Raw genomic sequence first — 14,790 nt, 5'->3', positions numbered from 1 at the left:
CAGGATTGGTCTGACATATGTGGTATATAATGTTCTGAAAGATTCCTTACACAAGTTTCTAAAGGCCGTTCTTATGTCAGCCAACCTGGCATATGATGCTGCTGTTATCCTCTTGATATGAGCTTCAGGGGACAGGGGACCCCCGCAAACACAACTAGGTGAGTACACACACACACACTGTGTGTGTGTGTGTGTGTGTGTGTGTGTGTGTGTGTGTGTGTGTGTGTGTGTGTGTGTGTGTGTGTGTGTGTGTGTGTGTGTGTGTGTGTGTGTGAGTGTATGTGTGTGTGTGTGAGTGTGGGGGGGATACAGAGGGAATGTTAAAACAACTCAGGTGTTCAACGGAATATAAACCAAGAAGGATGTGGTTAAGTAAGGTATTAACTAATCAATGCATGATTAACTAGGATTCAGAAACAATAGATACCTTTTATTCATTGTTGATACAATTGGATTTCCTTTCTGGCTCACCATGGCAAGCATCAGTGGTTCAAACTCCTCCTTAGATTCGTAAAAGGCACACTGTTCTGTGATTGAATAAAAAGATATTTTAAATGAGTATTAAGACATGAAAATCATAAAGGAATGTTATCACATAACTTTTGCATTGCTTTTATATGCATGGAATATATATATATATTGTGACGGCGTTCCCCCCCCCCTTATATTTCTCCCACGCCTGCTGTAAGAGTCATGTCCACTTTACCCGAGCGTTCTCTACGTCGCGGGCAACAGTTTGATATATGTGGGAGAGTGTAGTGTTCTCGAGGTGGCGAGAAATATGTAAAAGAAGAGTATTTTGGCCTGTGGTATAGGCCCTTTAGGAAGCTAATATGGCACTGGCCCCTCCGTTTTGTCGCCAAAACTGTGTGACGTCAGTGGCACCAGATTGGTCACCGACAGCGAAGTGGCACCGGGAGCCAATGAAAACCTCCCTTGGCAAGTATGACGTCACGAAGGCAGGGGGGGTCCGGTCATCGCACCGCGGTGGCGCCACTAGTCTGAGACTGCACACCAAGGAGGTCGGATGTGCGCTGGGGGGTCCTGTCAGTTGGACAGTTTACCCCGTCTCCGGAGGATTTACGCATCACCGGCGGTCTGCCAGCACCTGTGGGGTCTTCCTTCGTTCATGTGTTGGACCAGAGAGGGAATTGGCGGAATATTGAGCAACAAGTGCTCCAGGGACAGGTGTTGTGCAAGAGTGGAGTCTAGGCAGCAACATATGCGACGGCTGATAGCTTCACAGTGATGACGTAGTGGCTGGGCCAATCCTCCATGAGGGAAGCAGTCCGACACGATACGTCAAGGTGGACGGATGTGTGAAGGTTGGTCCTGTCAGTTTGACAGTTGTACCCCGATCCCGTGGATCTTACACGTCACCCGTAGTCTGCAAGTACACCGAGAGGTCTTCCTTCATTCCATGTGTGGACCGAAGAGGGAATTAGCGGAATATTGAGCATCAAGTGCTCCAGGGTCGGGTACTGGGATAGTGAAGTCTAGGCAGTATCGTCTGGGACGTCTGATAGCTTCACAGTGACGACGTAGCAGCTGGGCCAATCCACTGAGAAGCAGTGAAAGAAAATACTAATTTGGAACCCACACGACTGCAGCCGAGAAGTAGGTCGGGAGCCGTAGTTGGGAGGAGAAGTCGACGGCCTGGAGACCGACTCCAACCCTACAAGACGTTGAGGAGGAGCACGGACCTGTGGAGGACAGAACACGGCGACGACGCATTTATTTTGGGACGTTGATTGGGTTCCTGGAGGACACATCAGTGTGTGTGTGGGGGCGTTCCCTACACGAGGCAAGAGCCTGGACCAGGAGCTACAACTCAACTCTCACCGGAGGATAGATGGAAGTAGGTGATTCTAGATTCCCTCCCAATTCCCCTTTAGTCAGCTATATATTTAGCCAGAGTATCTTTCATGTCGTGAGCAAGTCTCACCTAGGTCTATGTCACAGTAAGGCACAGTTGTTCAGAGTGGGGCTGTATAGAGCACTCATGGTATTTATGTATATGTGGTGTGTGCAGGCACCTGGAATTACTGAAGAATTTATTGTGTCGATAATTCCTTTCATGTGACTTTAATATGATAACTTAGTGAGAGAATATATATATATATATATATATATATATATATATATATATATATATATATATATATATATATATATATATATATATATATATATATATATATATATGTCATATATATATATATATATATATATATATATATAGAACGCTCAGAAGTGCGTTCTGGCTACTAGGTACGACATTTATATATATATATATATATATATATATATATATATATATATATATATATATATATATATATATATGCGAACAAGCCTGAATGGTCCCCAGGACAATATGCAACTGAAAACTCACACCCCAGAAGTGACTCGAACCCATACTCCCAGATGCCACGCAACTGGTATGTACAAGACGCCTTAATCCACTTGACCATCACGACCGGACATAATGAGGTGATAGCCGAGGCTATTTGAACCACCCCACCGCCGGCACTCGGATAGTAATCTTGGGCATAGCATTTTACCAAATCACCTCATTCTTTGGGGCACACGTGAGGAACACAAATGCGAACAAGCCTGAGTGGTCCCCAGGACAATATGCAACTGAAAACTCACACCCCAGAAGTGACTCGAACCCATACTCCCAGATGCCACGCAACTGGTATGTACAAGACGCCTTAATCCACTTGACCATCACGACCGGACATAATGAGGTGATAGCCGAGGCTATTTGAACCACCCCACCGCCGGCACTCGGATAGTAATCTTGGGCATAGCATTTTACCAAATCACCTCATTCTTTGGGGCACACGTGAGGAACACAAATGCGAACAAGCCTGAATGGTCCCCAGGACAATATGCAACTGAAAACTCACACCCCAGAAGTGACTCGAACCCATACTCCCAGATGCCACGCAACTGGTATGTACAAGACGCCTTAATCCACTTGACCATCACGACCGGACATAATGAGGTGATAGCCGAGGCTATTTGAACCACCCCACCGCCGGCACTCGGATAGTAATCTTGGGCATAGCATTTTACCAAATCACCTCATTCTTTGGGGCACACGTGAGGAACACAAATGCGAACAAGCCTGAATGGTCCCCAGGACAATATGCAACTGAAAACTCACACCCCAGAAGTGACTCGAACCCATACTCCCAGATGCCACGCAACTGGTATGTACAAGACGCCTTAATCCACTTGACCATCACGACCGGACATAATGAGGTGATAGCCGAGGCTATTTGAACCACCCCACCGCCGGCACTCGGATAGTAATCTTGGGCATAGCATTTTACCAAATCACCTCATTCTTTGGGGCACACGTGAGGAACACAAATGCGAACAAGCCTGAATGGTCCCCAGGACAATATGCAACTGAAAACTCACACCCCAGAAGTGACTCGAACCCATACTCCCAGATGCCACGCAACTGGTATGTACAAGACGCCTTAATCCACTTGACCATCACGACCGGACATAATGAGGTGATAGCCGAGGCTATTTGAACCACCCCACCGCCGGCACTCGGATAGTAATCTTGGGCATAGCATTTTACCAAATCACCTCATTCTTTGGGGCACACGTGAGGAACACAAATGCGAACAAGCCTGAATGGTCCCCAGGACAATATGCAACTGAAAACTCACACCCCAGAAGTGACTCGAACCCATACTCCCAGATGCCACGCAACTGGTATGTACAAGACGCCTTAATCCACTTGACCATCACGACCGGACATAATGAGGTGATAGCCGAGGCTATTTGAACCACCCCACCGCCGGCACTCGGATAGTAATCTTGGGCATAGCATTTTACCAAATCACCTCATTCTTTGGGGCACACGTGAGGAACACAAATGCGAACAAGCCTGAATGGTCCCCAGGACAATATGCAACTGAAAACTCACACCCCAGAAGTGACTCGAACCCATGGACTCGGTGGGGTGGTTCAAATAGCTTCGGCTATCACCTCATTATGTCCGGTCGTGATGGTCAAGTGGATTAAGGCGTCTTGTACATACCAGTTGCGTGGCATCTGGGAGTATGGGTTCGAGTCACTTCTGGGGTGTGAGTTTTCAGTTGCATATTGTCCTGGGGACCATTCAGGCTTGTTCGCATTTGTGTTCCTCACGTGTGCCCCAAAGAATGAGGTGATTTGGTAAAATGCTATGCCCAAGATTACTATCCGAGTGCCGGCGGTGGGGTGGTTCAAATAGCCTCGGCTATCACCTCATTATGTCCGGTCGTGATGGTCAAGTGGATTAAGGCGTCTTGTACATACCAGTTGCGTGGCATCTGGGAGTATGGGTTCGAGTCACTTCTGGGGTGTGAGTTTTCAGTTGCATATTGTCCTGGGGACCATTCAGGCTTGTTCGCATTTGTGTTCCTCACGTGTGCCCCAAAGAATGAGGTGATTTGGTAAAATGCTATGCCCAAGATTACTATCCGAGTGCCGGCGGTGGGGTGGTTCAAATAGGCTCGGCTATCACCTCATTATGTCTGGTCGTGATGGTCAAGTGGATTAAGGCGTCTTGTACATACCAGTTGCGTGGCATCTGGGAGTATGGGTTCGAGTCACTTCTGGGGTGTGAGTTTTCAGTTGCATATTGTCCTGGGGACCATTCAGGCTTGTTCGCATTTGTGTTCCTCACGTGTGCCCCAAAGAATGAGGTGATTTGGTAAAATGCTATGCCCAAGATTACTATCCGAGTGCCGGCGGTGGGGTGGTTCAAATAGCCTCGGCTATCACCTCATTATGTCCGGTCGTGATGGTCAAGTGGATTAAGGCGTCTTGTACATACCAGTTGCGTGGCATCTGGGAGTATGGGTTCGAGTCACTTCTGGGGTGTGAGTTTTCAGTTGCATATTGTCCTGGGGACCATTCAGGCTTGTTCGCATTTGTGTTCCTCACGTGTGCCCCAAAGAATGAGGTGATTTGGTAAAATGCTATGCCCAACATTACTATCCGAGTGCCGGCGGTGGGGTGGTTCAAATAGCCTCGGCTATCACCTCATTATGTCCGGTCGTGATGGTCAAGTGGATTAAGGCGTCTTGTACATACCAGTTGCGTGGCATCTGGGAGTATGGGTTCGAGTCACTTCTGGGGTGTGAGTTTTCAGTTGCATATTGTCCTGGGGACCATTCAGGCTTGTTCGCATTTGTGTTCCTCACGTGTGCCCCAAAGAATGAGGTGATTTGGTAAAATGCTATGCCCAAGATTACTATCCGAGTGCCGGCGGTGGGGTGGTTCAAATAGCCTCGGCTATCACCTCATTATGTCCGGTCGTGATGGTCAAGTGGATTAAGGCGTCTTGTACATACCAGTTGCGTGGCATCTGGGAGTATGGGTTCGAGTCACTTCTGGGGTGTGAGTTTTCAGTTGCATATTGTCCTGGGGACCATTCAGGCTTGTTCGCATTTGTGTTCCTCACGTGTGCCCCAAAGAATGAGGTGATTTGGTAAAATGCTATGCCCAAGATTACTATCCGAGTGCCGGCGGTGGGGTGGTTCAAATAGCCTCGGCTATCACCTCATTATGTCCGGTCGTGATGGTCAAGTGGATTAAGGCGTCTTGTACATACCAGTTGCGTGGCTTCTGGGAGTATGGGTTCGAGTCACTTCTGGGGTGTGAGTTTTCAGTTGCATATTGTCCTGGGGACCATTCAGGCTTGTTCGCATTTGTGTTCCTCACGTGTGCCCCAAAGAATGAGGTGATTTGGTAAAATGCTATGCCCAAGATTACTATCCGAGTGCCGGCGGTGGGGTGGTTCAAATAGCCTCGGCTATCACCTCATTATGTCCGGTCGTGATGGTCAAGTGGATTAAGGCGTCTTGTACATACCAGTTGCGTGGCATCTGGGAGTATGGGTTCGAATCACTTCTGGGGTGTGAGTTTTCAGTTATATATATATATATATATATATATATATATATATATATATATATATATATATATATATATATATATATATATATATATATATATATATATATATATACATATGTCGTACCTAATAGCCAGAACGCACTTCTCAGCCTACTATGCAAGGCCTGATTTGCCTAATAAGCCAAGTTTTCCTGAATTAATATATTTTTTCTATTTTTTTTCTTAAGAAATGATAAAGCTACCCATTTCATTATGTATGAGGTCAATTTTTTTTTATTGGAGTTAAAATTAACGTAGATATATGACCGAACCTAACCAACCCTATCTAACCTAACCTAACCTATCTCTATCGGTTAGGTTAGGTTAGGTAGCAGAAAAAGTTAGGTTAGGTTAGGTTAGGTTAGGTAGGTTAGGTAGTCGAAAAAACATTAATTCATGAAAACTTGGCTTATTAGGCAAATTGGGCCATGCATAGTTGGCTGAGAAGTGCGTTCTGGCTATTAGGTACGACATATATATATATATATATATATATATATATATATATATATATATATATATATATATATATATATATATATATATATATATATATATATATATATATATATATATATATATATATATATATATATGTCGTACCTAGTAGCCAGAACTCACTTCTCAGCCTACTATGCAAGGCCCGATTTGCCTAATAAGCCAAGTTTTCATGAATTAATGTTTTTTCGTCTACCTAACCTACCTAACCTAACCTAACCTAGCTTTTTTTGGCTACCTAACCTAACCTTACCTATATATATAGGTTAGGTTAGGTTAGGTAGGGCTGGTTAGGTTCGGTCATATATCTACGTTAATTTTAACTCCAATAAAAAAAAATTGACCTCATACATAGTGAAAAGGGTAGCTTTATCATTTCCTAAGAAAAAAATTATAGTAAATATATTAATTCAGGAAAACTTGGCTTATTAGGCAAATCGGGCCTTGAATAGTAGGCTGAGAAGTGAGTTCTGGCTACTAGGTACGACATATATATATATATATATATATATATATATATATATATATATATATATATATGTCGTACCTAGTAGCCAGAACGCACTTCTCGGCCTACTATGCATGGCCCGATTTGCCTAATAAGCCAAGTTTTCATGAATTAGTTGTTTTTTGACTACCTAACCTACCTAACCTAACCTAACGTAACTTTTTCGGCTACCTAACGTAACCTAACCTATAAAGATAGGTTAGGTTAGGTTAGGTAGGGTTGGTTAGGTTCGGTCATATATCTACGTTAATTTTAACTATAATTAAAAAAAATTGACCTCATACATAATGAAATGGGAAGCTTTATCATTTCATAAGAAAAAAATTAGAGAAAATATATAAATTCAGGAAAACTTGGCTTATTAGGCAAAGCAGGCCATGCATAGTAGGCCGAGAAGTGCGTTCTGGCTACTAGGTACGACATATATATATATATATATATATATATATATATATATATATATATATATATATATGTCGTACCTAGTAGCCAGAACGCACTTCTCAGCTTACTATGCAAGGCCCAATTTGCCTAATAAGCCAAGTTTTCATGAATTAATGTTTTTTCGACTACCTAACCTACCTAACCTAACCTAACGTAACTTTTTCGGCTACCTAACGTAACCTAACCTATAAAGATAGGTTAGGTTAGGTTAGGTAGGGTTGGTTAGGTTCGGTCATATATCTACGTTAATTTTAACTATAATTAAAAAAAATTGACCTCATACATAATGAAATGGGAAGCTTTATCATTTCATAAGAAAAAAATTAGAGAAAATATATAAATTCAGGAAAACTTGGCTTATTAGGCAAAGCAGGCCATGCATAGTAGGCCGAGAAGTGCGTTCTGGCTACTAGGTACGACATATATATATATATATATATATATATATATATATATATATATATATATATATATATATATATATATGTCGTACCTAGTAGCCAGAACGCACTTCTCAGCTTACTATGCAAGGCCCAATTTGCCTAATAAGCCAAGTTTTCATGAATTAATGTTTTTTCGACTACCTAACCTACCTAACCTAACCTAACCTAACTTTTTCGGCTACCTAACCGAACCTAACCTATAAAGATAGGTTAGGTTAGGTTAGGTAGGGTTGGTTAGGTTCGGTCATATATCTACGTTAATTTTAACTCCAATAAAAAAAATTCACCTCATACATAATGAAATGGGTAGCTTTATCATTTCATAAGAAAAAAATTAGAAAAAATATAATAATTCAGGAAAACTTGGCTTATTAGGCAAATCGGGCCTAGTTCATCTGGAATCTGTGGGTTGGATAGATCATGGACAAACTCCAGTTTTACCAACCACTTCGCATCCACAGACCCACAGACTCCAACTCGACACATCCGTCCACAACGGACAGTAGTGCAACAGTAGACGGAATCTGCACCAACATTTTCAAACAGGCGAGGAGTAATCCTAACAGTTTATTGTCTTGTGTCTGTCCTCTAACAAGGGCTCCGTAATCTACCCCCGGGAAAATATGAAAGATATCGACAGTATAATTTTACTTACAATTTACACAGAATTTACTAAGAGTAAACTCCTGCCCCTCCAAGCGCCTCATAGATGACATAATGGTGGTCAGCCTTGAGATGCCAAAACTATCGATACTCATTTGATTTTATCTCAATACCATTGATTATTACTAATCAAATAGTAATAAGGTGTTAATCAGAATAAATAAGCATATTGTTTATAAATTAATAATTAAAATATATTACCCAAACTGCACTAACATCTCTGCTCCTCAGAGAGGCGACGCCATTCCTGCTCTCACCCTGGTTGTTGAGGCGTTACCAGGACTGTAACTCCCAGATTTACCAGCTCTCGTACACTTTGTTATTGTTCATATGACCAAGAAACGTTGTTACTGTAACGTTATATACGAATACGAGTTTAAGAAGTGTCTACCAAAGTAAATATTCACTAATACTGAGTAAAAAGACAAGGAAGTAAAATTAAAGAATCAACAATCAACCTGTAGCGACACCACATGGTCCTCTCAAATGAAGATATGAAATTATTGTGACCAACTCTTTATATAGTAAATTGACTTGACTAAACGTTGAATCGGGCACCCGGACTCCAGCACAGTTTCACCTGTTTGTCTTTATCATATAGGAGTCGTCCAGCATAATGATACAGACAAGGCAGCTAAAACTGCATGTGATAAGCCTGAAATTGTGTAGGATAAGGGCATTCCAATCTCTGCTGTAAAAGTAAATATTTCAAGAAATTAGGGAGAACAGAAGAGCAGTTACTGACACTCAAAAGCCAAAAAGCTCTAGAATAAAGAGCTATAACTTGTTCAGAACCGATAATTATATGTACGGGCAGCATAAAACATCCACTAAACAGTGTGACATATTAATTGCCAGAATTAGGCTGGGATATCGATATCTATGGCAGGTGGCTGCCGGTAATGAATCGCGCAATGGTGAACATTCCAATTGTAAACTATGTGAACAAGCGCTCCAGCACTATATCTGTGATTGCTCTGTTATAAGTGACTTCAGACCAAATGGTATGAGGTACTTTGAGCTCTGTAATTACTTCATTCACTCATGAATATTGGAAGATATTCTTGTGCTGTACCCAGATTTTTCTAGTGGAGGCTAATAGATCAGTCTTTCATTTCATGTTTTCTCCTGATTCCATGTATGACTAACAATCCTGTGAGATAGGTATATTACATGAAATTATAGCAATCTTGTGATTTCCACTGTAATCTTTTATACAGAATAAGGTACCAGCACATTTCTGTTTATACCTAAGCCTATTAATAAAAAAAATGTGTTTATCTTTTCGGGTACCAAATTGATATTATTTTATATGCTATTAACCCCACAGGATCACCGGGTATAAAGCGGGGTTTATCCTCTAACCAACATATGTGGTGAAATTAATCTCATTAATTTTCGTGCTATAAAATTCTGATATAGATTGTTTAGATTAATTTTCTTGTATTTAGTTTTAAGTCCATTAAAATCGTTATGGTACATGACTAGGTTATCAAATAATTTATTACTACTCGGAGCAGTTAATTATTACGTGCTAAGCACTGAGACAGTGCCTGGCTGCATATAATATAAACGTAAAATATGTTACTGATGCGGAACTCTCCTCAGGTTGGTAGAAGACCGTCTACAGTCCTGAATCACAAAACCTCTCATCTATCCAACAGCATGACTCAATAACGGATACTTCCCGACGGAATCCGACGGAAGACGGGTGTTATTTGTTTATTGATTTATTAATGTTCAAAATAATTAGTAGAGAGAATTCTAGAGTATTTATTACAGTTGGACTAAATACCCACAAATACTCTGGTCCTTTAGAGTTGCATTATCTCACTTACTATATCATTCATTATTCAACATCATTACTCAAATATCTTCATCACTGTAGCAAGTTACACTACACACATGACTATCATCACTGTAACCATCTTCACTATTTATCTTCATAATTGTAACTTAATCATCATGTAGAAAATGCTCAACTACTTGGGCTGGACGGTAGAGCGACGGCCTCTCTTCATGCAAGTCGGCGTTCAATCCCCGACCGTTCAAGTGGTTAGGCACCATTCCTCCCCCCCCCCCCCCGTCCCATCCCAAATCTTTATCCTGACCCTTTCAAAGTGCTATATAGTCTTACTGGCTTGTTTCTTTCTTTCTCGTAGTGGAAGTAAGTCCACTACGGGCTCACCATAGACCGTGCTACTTGCAACGTTGTTCCCAGCAGCTGAATCTTAAACAAACAACAACATTCTCTTTCTCCTGATAGTTCCCCTTCCCTTTCTATCATGTAGAAAATGATACGTTGGATGAAAATGAGAATGTTTTGGAATTCATCAAATCTTTCAAACACACGCACACATAAACACATGTGACTTAGGCTCCGACCTCTCTAAGAAAAAAAAAAAGACTTCATAAAGTACCTGACGCAGTAAAATCCCGAGACATGTAAATCCTTATGTCAGAATCCGTTTGAAAGTTAACGTGGTCTCCTCTCCTGACCAAGGTGTCGATGATCTCTCCATACTGCCACGGAGGTACGTACAGGAGGCGGCCAGTATCCTGCAGCTCAGCAATCGCACGGTATATCCCAGTCGCGACCTCCTGCAAATATAGACCAGACGGGTTCGCTCTTCTTATTATAAACATTCAAATGTTTCTATCATCATTGGTTGGGAACAATTCCTTCCCCCCGTCCCATCATAAATCAGTTTTCCTTCCAAGTGCTATATAATAGTTATGACTTGGCGCTTTCTCCTGCTAGTCCCCTTCCCTTCTATCATTATCATGTCCCTCCTCAACCCACCTGGGCAGTATATTTTATCTGAATCCATAAATCAAATTTTATTATAATGTTACATGAATTTGCAGCTTATAAGAAAATCATAGGCAAAAATTTACAGTATGTAACTTGTGTTACTATTATCGTACAAACATCGCATAACAGACCAACATTATGTACAGGCAAAAATCGAAACAAAACATAATTATTGCAGCTACGATCCTGCAGTCCTTCATCATCACTCACCCGTATGAATACACTCTGAGGACAGGAGGCCAGAGTGTATTCATACACGTTAGGCTTTAATCGAAGTTCCCCCCTCCCCCAAGGGTCGAATTGCTGACCATGCCCGGGATGCAACCCCACAACAAGCTGACTAACTCCTGAGTACCTACTTGCTGCTAGGTGAACAGATACATTAGGCAAAACGAAATGTACCCAACCATATCTGTCTTGCCAGTTATTTGAACTCGGAATTCTCGCTAGTGCGTCGAGAACGAACCCGACTGTTCTACCGGGACCCTTCATATAGACTAACAAATGTGTGCTTACTAATGTGCCACTTATATAGGGGGGGGGGCCGCAAATGACACAGCTAGGGCTATTGCTCCCAGGTGTAGCAAACGTCTCTGGCTTCCAAGTGTAACACTTGGAGACACACGAGTTGTTACATTATAAAACAAAAACTAAATTATTGGTGAGTACTCCTCTCCTCGAGCACTCTCCCAAACTTCTATGGAAAGACAATTGTTGTCTCAGCACCTGTTGGACAATATTCAGGTAGCAGCCTCAGTCAGGGCGTGGGAGAATCTCAGCCCACGGCCTGATGGTCGGTACACACACTGTAGCTGGTGTCTGGTACACACACTGTAGCTGGTGTCTGGTACACACACTGTAGCTGGTGTCTGGTACACACACTGTAGCTGGCGTCTGGTACACACACTGTAGCTGGTGTCTGGTACACACACTGTAGCTGGTGTCTGGTACACACACTGTAGCTGGTGTCTGGTACACACATTGTAGCTGGTGTCTGGTACACACACTGTAGCTGGTGTCTGGTACACACACTGTAGCTGGTATCTGGTACACACACTGTAGCTGGTGTCTGGTACACTTAGCTAGTGTCTGGTACACACACTGTAGCTGGTGTCTGGTACACACACTGTAGCTGGTATCTGGTACACATAGCTGGTGTCTGGCACACACACTATAGCTGGTGTCTGGTACACACACTGTAGCTGGTATCTGGTACACACACTGTAGCTGGTGTCTGGTACACACACTGTAGCTGGTGTCTGGCACACACACTGTAGCTGGTGTCTGGTACACATAGCTGGTGTCTGGTACACACACTGTAGCTGGTGTCTGGTATACACACTGTAGCTGGTGTCTGGTACACACACTGTGGCTGGTGTCTGGAACACACACTGTAGCTGGTGTCTGGTACACACACTGTAGCTGGTGTCTGGTACACACACTGTAGCTGGTGTCTGGTACACACACTGTAGCTGGTGTCTGGTACACACACTGTAGCTGGTGTCTGGTACACACACTGTAGCTGGTATCTGGTACACTTAGCTGGTGTCTGGTTCACACACTGTAGCTGGTATCTGGTACACTTAGCTGGTGTCTGGTTCACACACTGTAGCTGGTGTCTGGTACACATAGCTGGTGTCTGGTTCACACACTGTAGCTGGTATCTGGTACACTTAGCTGGTGTCTGGTACACACACTGTAGCTGGTGTCTGGCACACACACTGTAGCTGGTGTCTGGTACACACACTGTAGCTGGTGTCTGGTACACACACTGTAGCTGGTGTCTGGCACACACACTGTAGCTGGTGTCTGGCACACACACTGTAGCTGGTGTCTGGTACACACACTGTAGCTGGTGTCTGGTACACATAGCTGTAGCTGGTGTCTGGTACACACACTGTGGCTGGTATCTGGTACACACACTGTAGCTGGTGTCTGGCACACACACTGTAGCTGGTGTCTGGTACACATAGCTGTAGCTGGTGTCTGGCACACACACTGTGGCTGGTATCTGGTACACACACTGTAGCTGGTGTCTGGTACACACACTGTGGCTGGTATCTGGTACACACACTGTGGCTGGTGTCTGGTACACACACTGTAGCTGGTGTCTGGTACACACACTGTAGCTGGTGTCTGGTACACACACTGTGGCTGGTGTCTGGTACACATACTGTAGCTGGTGTCTGGCACACACACTGTAGCTGGTGTCTGGTACACACACTGTAGCTGGTGTCTGGTACACACACTGTAGCTGGTATCTGGTACACACACTGTAGCTGGTGTCTGGTACACACACTGTGGCTGGTATCTGGTACACACACTGTGGCTGGTGTCTGGTACACACACTGTAGCTGGTGTCTGGTACACACACTGTAGCTGGTGTCTGGTACACACACTGTGGCTGGTGTCTGGTACACATACTGTAGCTGGTGTCTGGCACACACACTGTAGCTGGTGTCTGGTACACACACTGTAGCTGGTGTCTGGTACACACACTGTAGCTGGTGTCTGGTACACACACTGTAGCTGGTGTCTGGTACACACACTGTAGCTGGTGTCTGGTACACACACTGTAGCTGGTGTCTGGTACACACACTGTAGCTGGTGTCTGGCACACACACTGTAGCTGGTGTCTGGTACACACACTGTAGCTGGTGTCTGGTACACACACTGTAGCTGGTGTCTGGTACACACACTGTAGCTGGTGTCTGGTACACACACTGTGGCTGGTGTCTGGTACACATACTGTAGCTGGTGTCTGGCACACACACTGTAGCTGGTGTCTGGTACACACACTGTAGCTGGTGTCTGGTACACACACTGTAGCTGGTGTCTGGTACACACACTGTAGCTGGTGTCTGGCACACACACTGAAGCTGGTGTCTGGTACACACACTGTAGCTGGTGTCTGGTACACACACTGTAGCTGGTGTCTGGTACACACACTGTAGCTGGTGTCTGGCACACACACTGTAGCTGGTGTCTGGTACACACACTGTAGCTGGTGTCTGGTACACACACTGTAGCTGGTATCTGGTACACACACTGTAGCTGGTGTCTGGTACACACACTGTGGCTGGTGTCTGGTACACATAGCTGGTGTCTGGTACACACACTGTAGCTGGTGTCTGGTACACATACTGTAGCTGGTGTCTGGTACACACACTGTAGCTGGTGTCTGGTACACACACTGTAGCTGGTGTCTGGTACACACACTGTAGCTGGTGTCTGGTACACACACTGTAGCTGGTGTCTGGTACACACACTGTGGCTGGTGTCTGGTACACATAGCTGGTGTCTGGTACACACACTGTAGCTGGTATCTGGTACACACACTGTAGCTGGTGTCTGGTACACATAGCTGGTGTCTGGTACACACACTGAAGCTGGTATCTGGTACACATAGCTGGTGTCTGGCACACACACTGTAGCTGGTGTCTGGT

General features: G+C 43.8%; 1 protein-coding gene across 1 annotated transcript in view; it reads right to left on the bottom strand.

The window, feature by feature from the left end:
- Positions 1-399: 399 nt before the first annotated feature.
- LOC138349672 (glutamate receptor U1-like) overlaps positions 400-14,790 on the bottom strand; it is a 56,991-nt gene continuing 42,600 nt past the window's right edge. Inside the window, exons 3-4 of the mRNA XM_069308126.1 lie at positions 10,950-11,130; positions 400-527 (exon numbers count right to left, since the gene is read on the bottom strand). Of these exons, the coding sequence (XP_069164227.1) occupies positions 400-527; positions 10,950-11,130 (309 nt within the window). The remainder of the gene's footprint in view (positions 528-10,949; positions 11,131-14,790) is intronic.

The sequence above is a fragment of the Procambarus clarkii genome, chromosome 62 (assembly GCF_040958095.1).
Source record: "Procambarus clarkii isolate CNS0578487 chromosome 62, FALCON_Pclarkii_2.0, whole genome shotgun sequence".
NCBI lineage: Eukaryota > Metazoa > Arthropoda > Malacostraca > Decapoda > Cambaridae > Procambarus > Procambarus clarkii.
The sequence above is the reverse complement of the archived record's forward strand: the minus strand, read 5'-3'. Positions and strand labels throughout refer to the sequence as shown.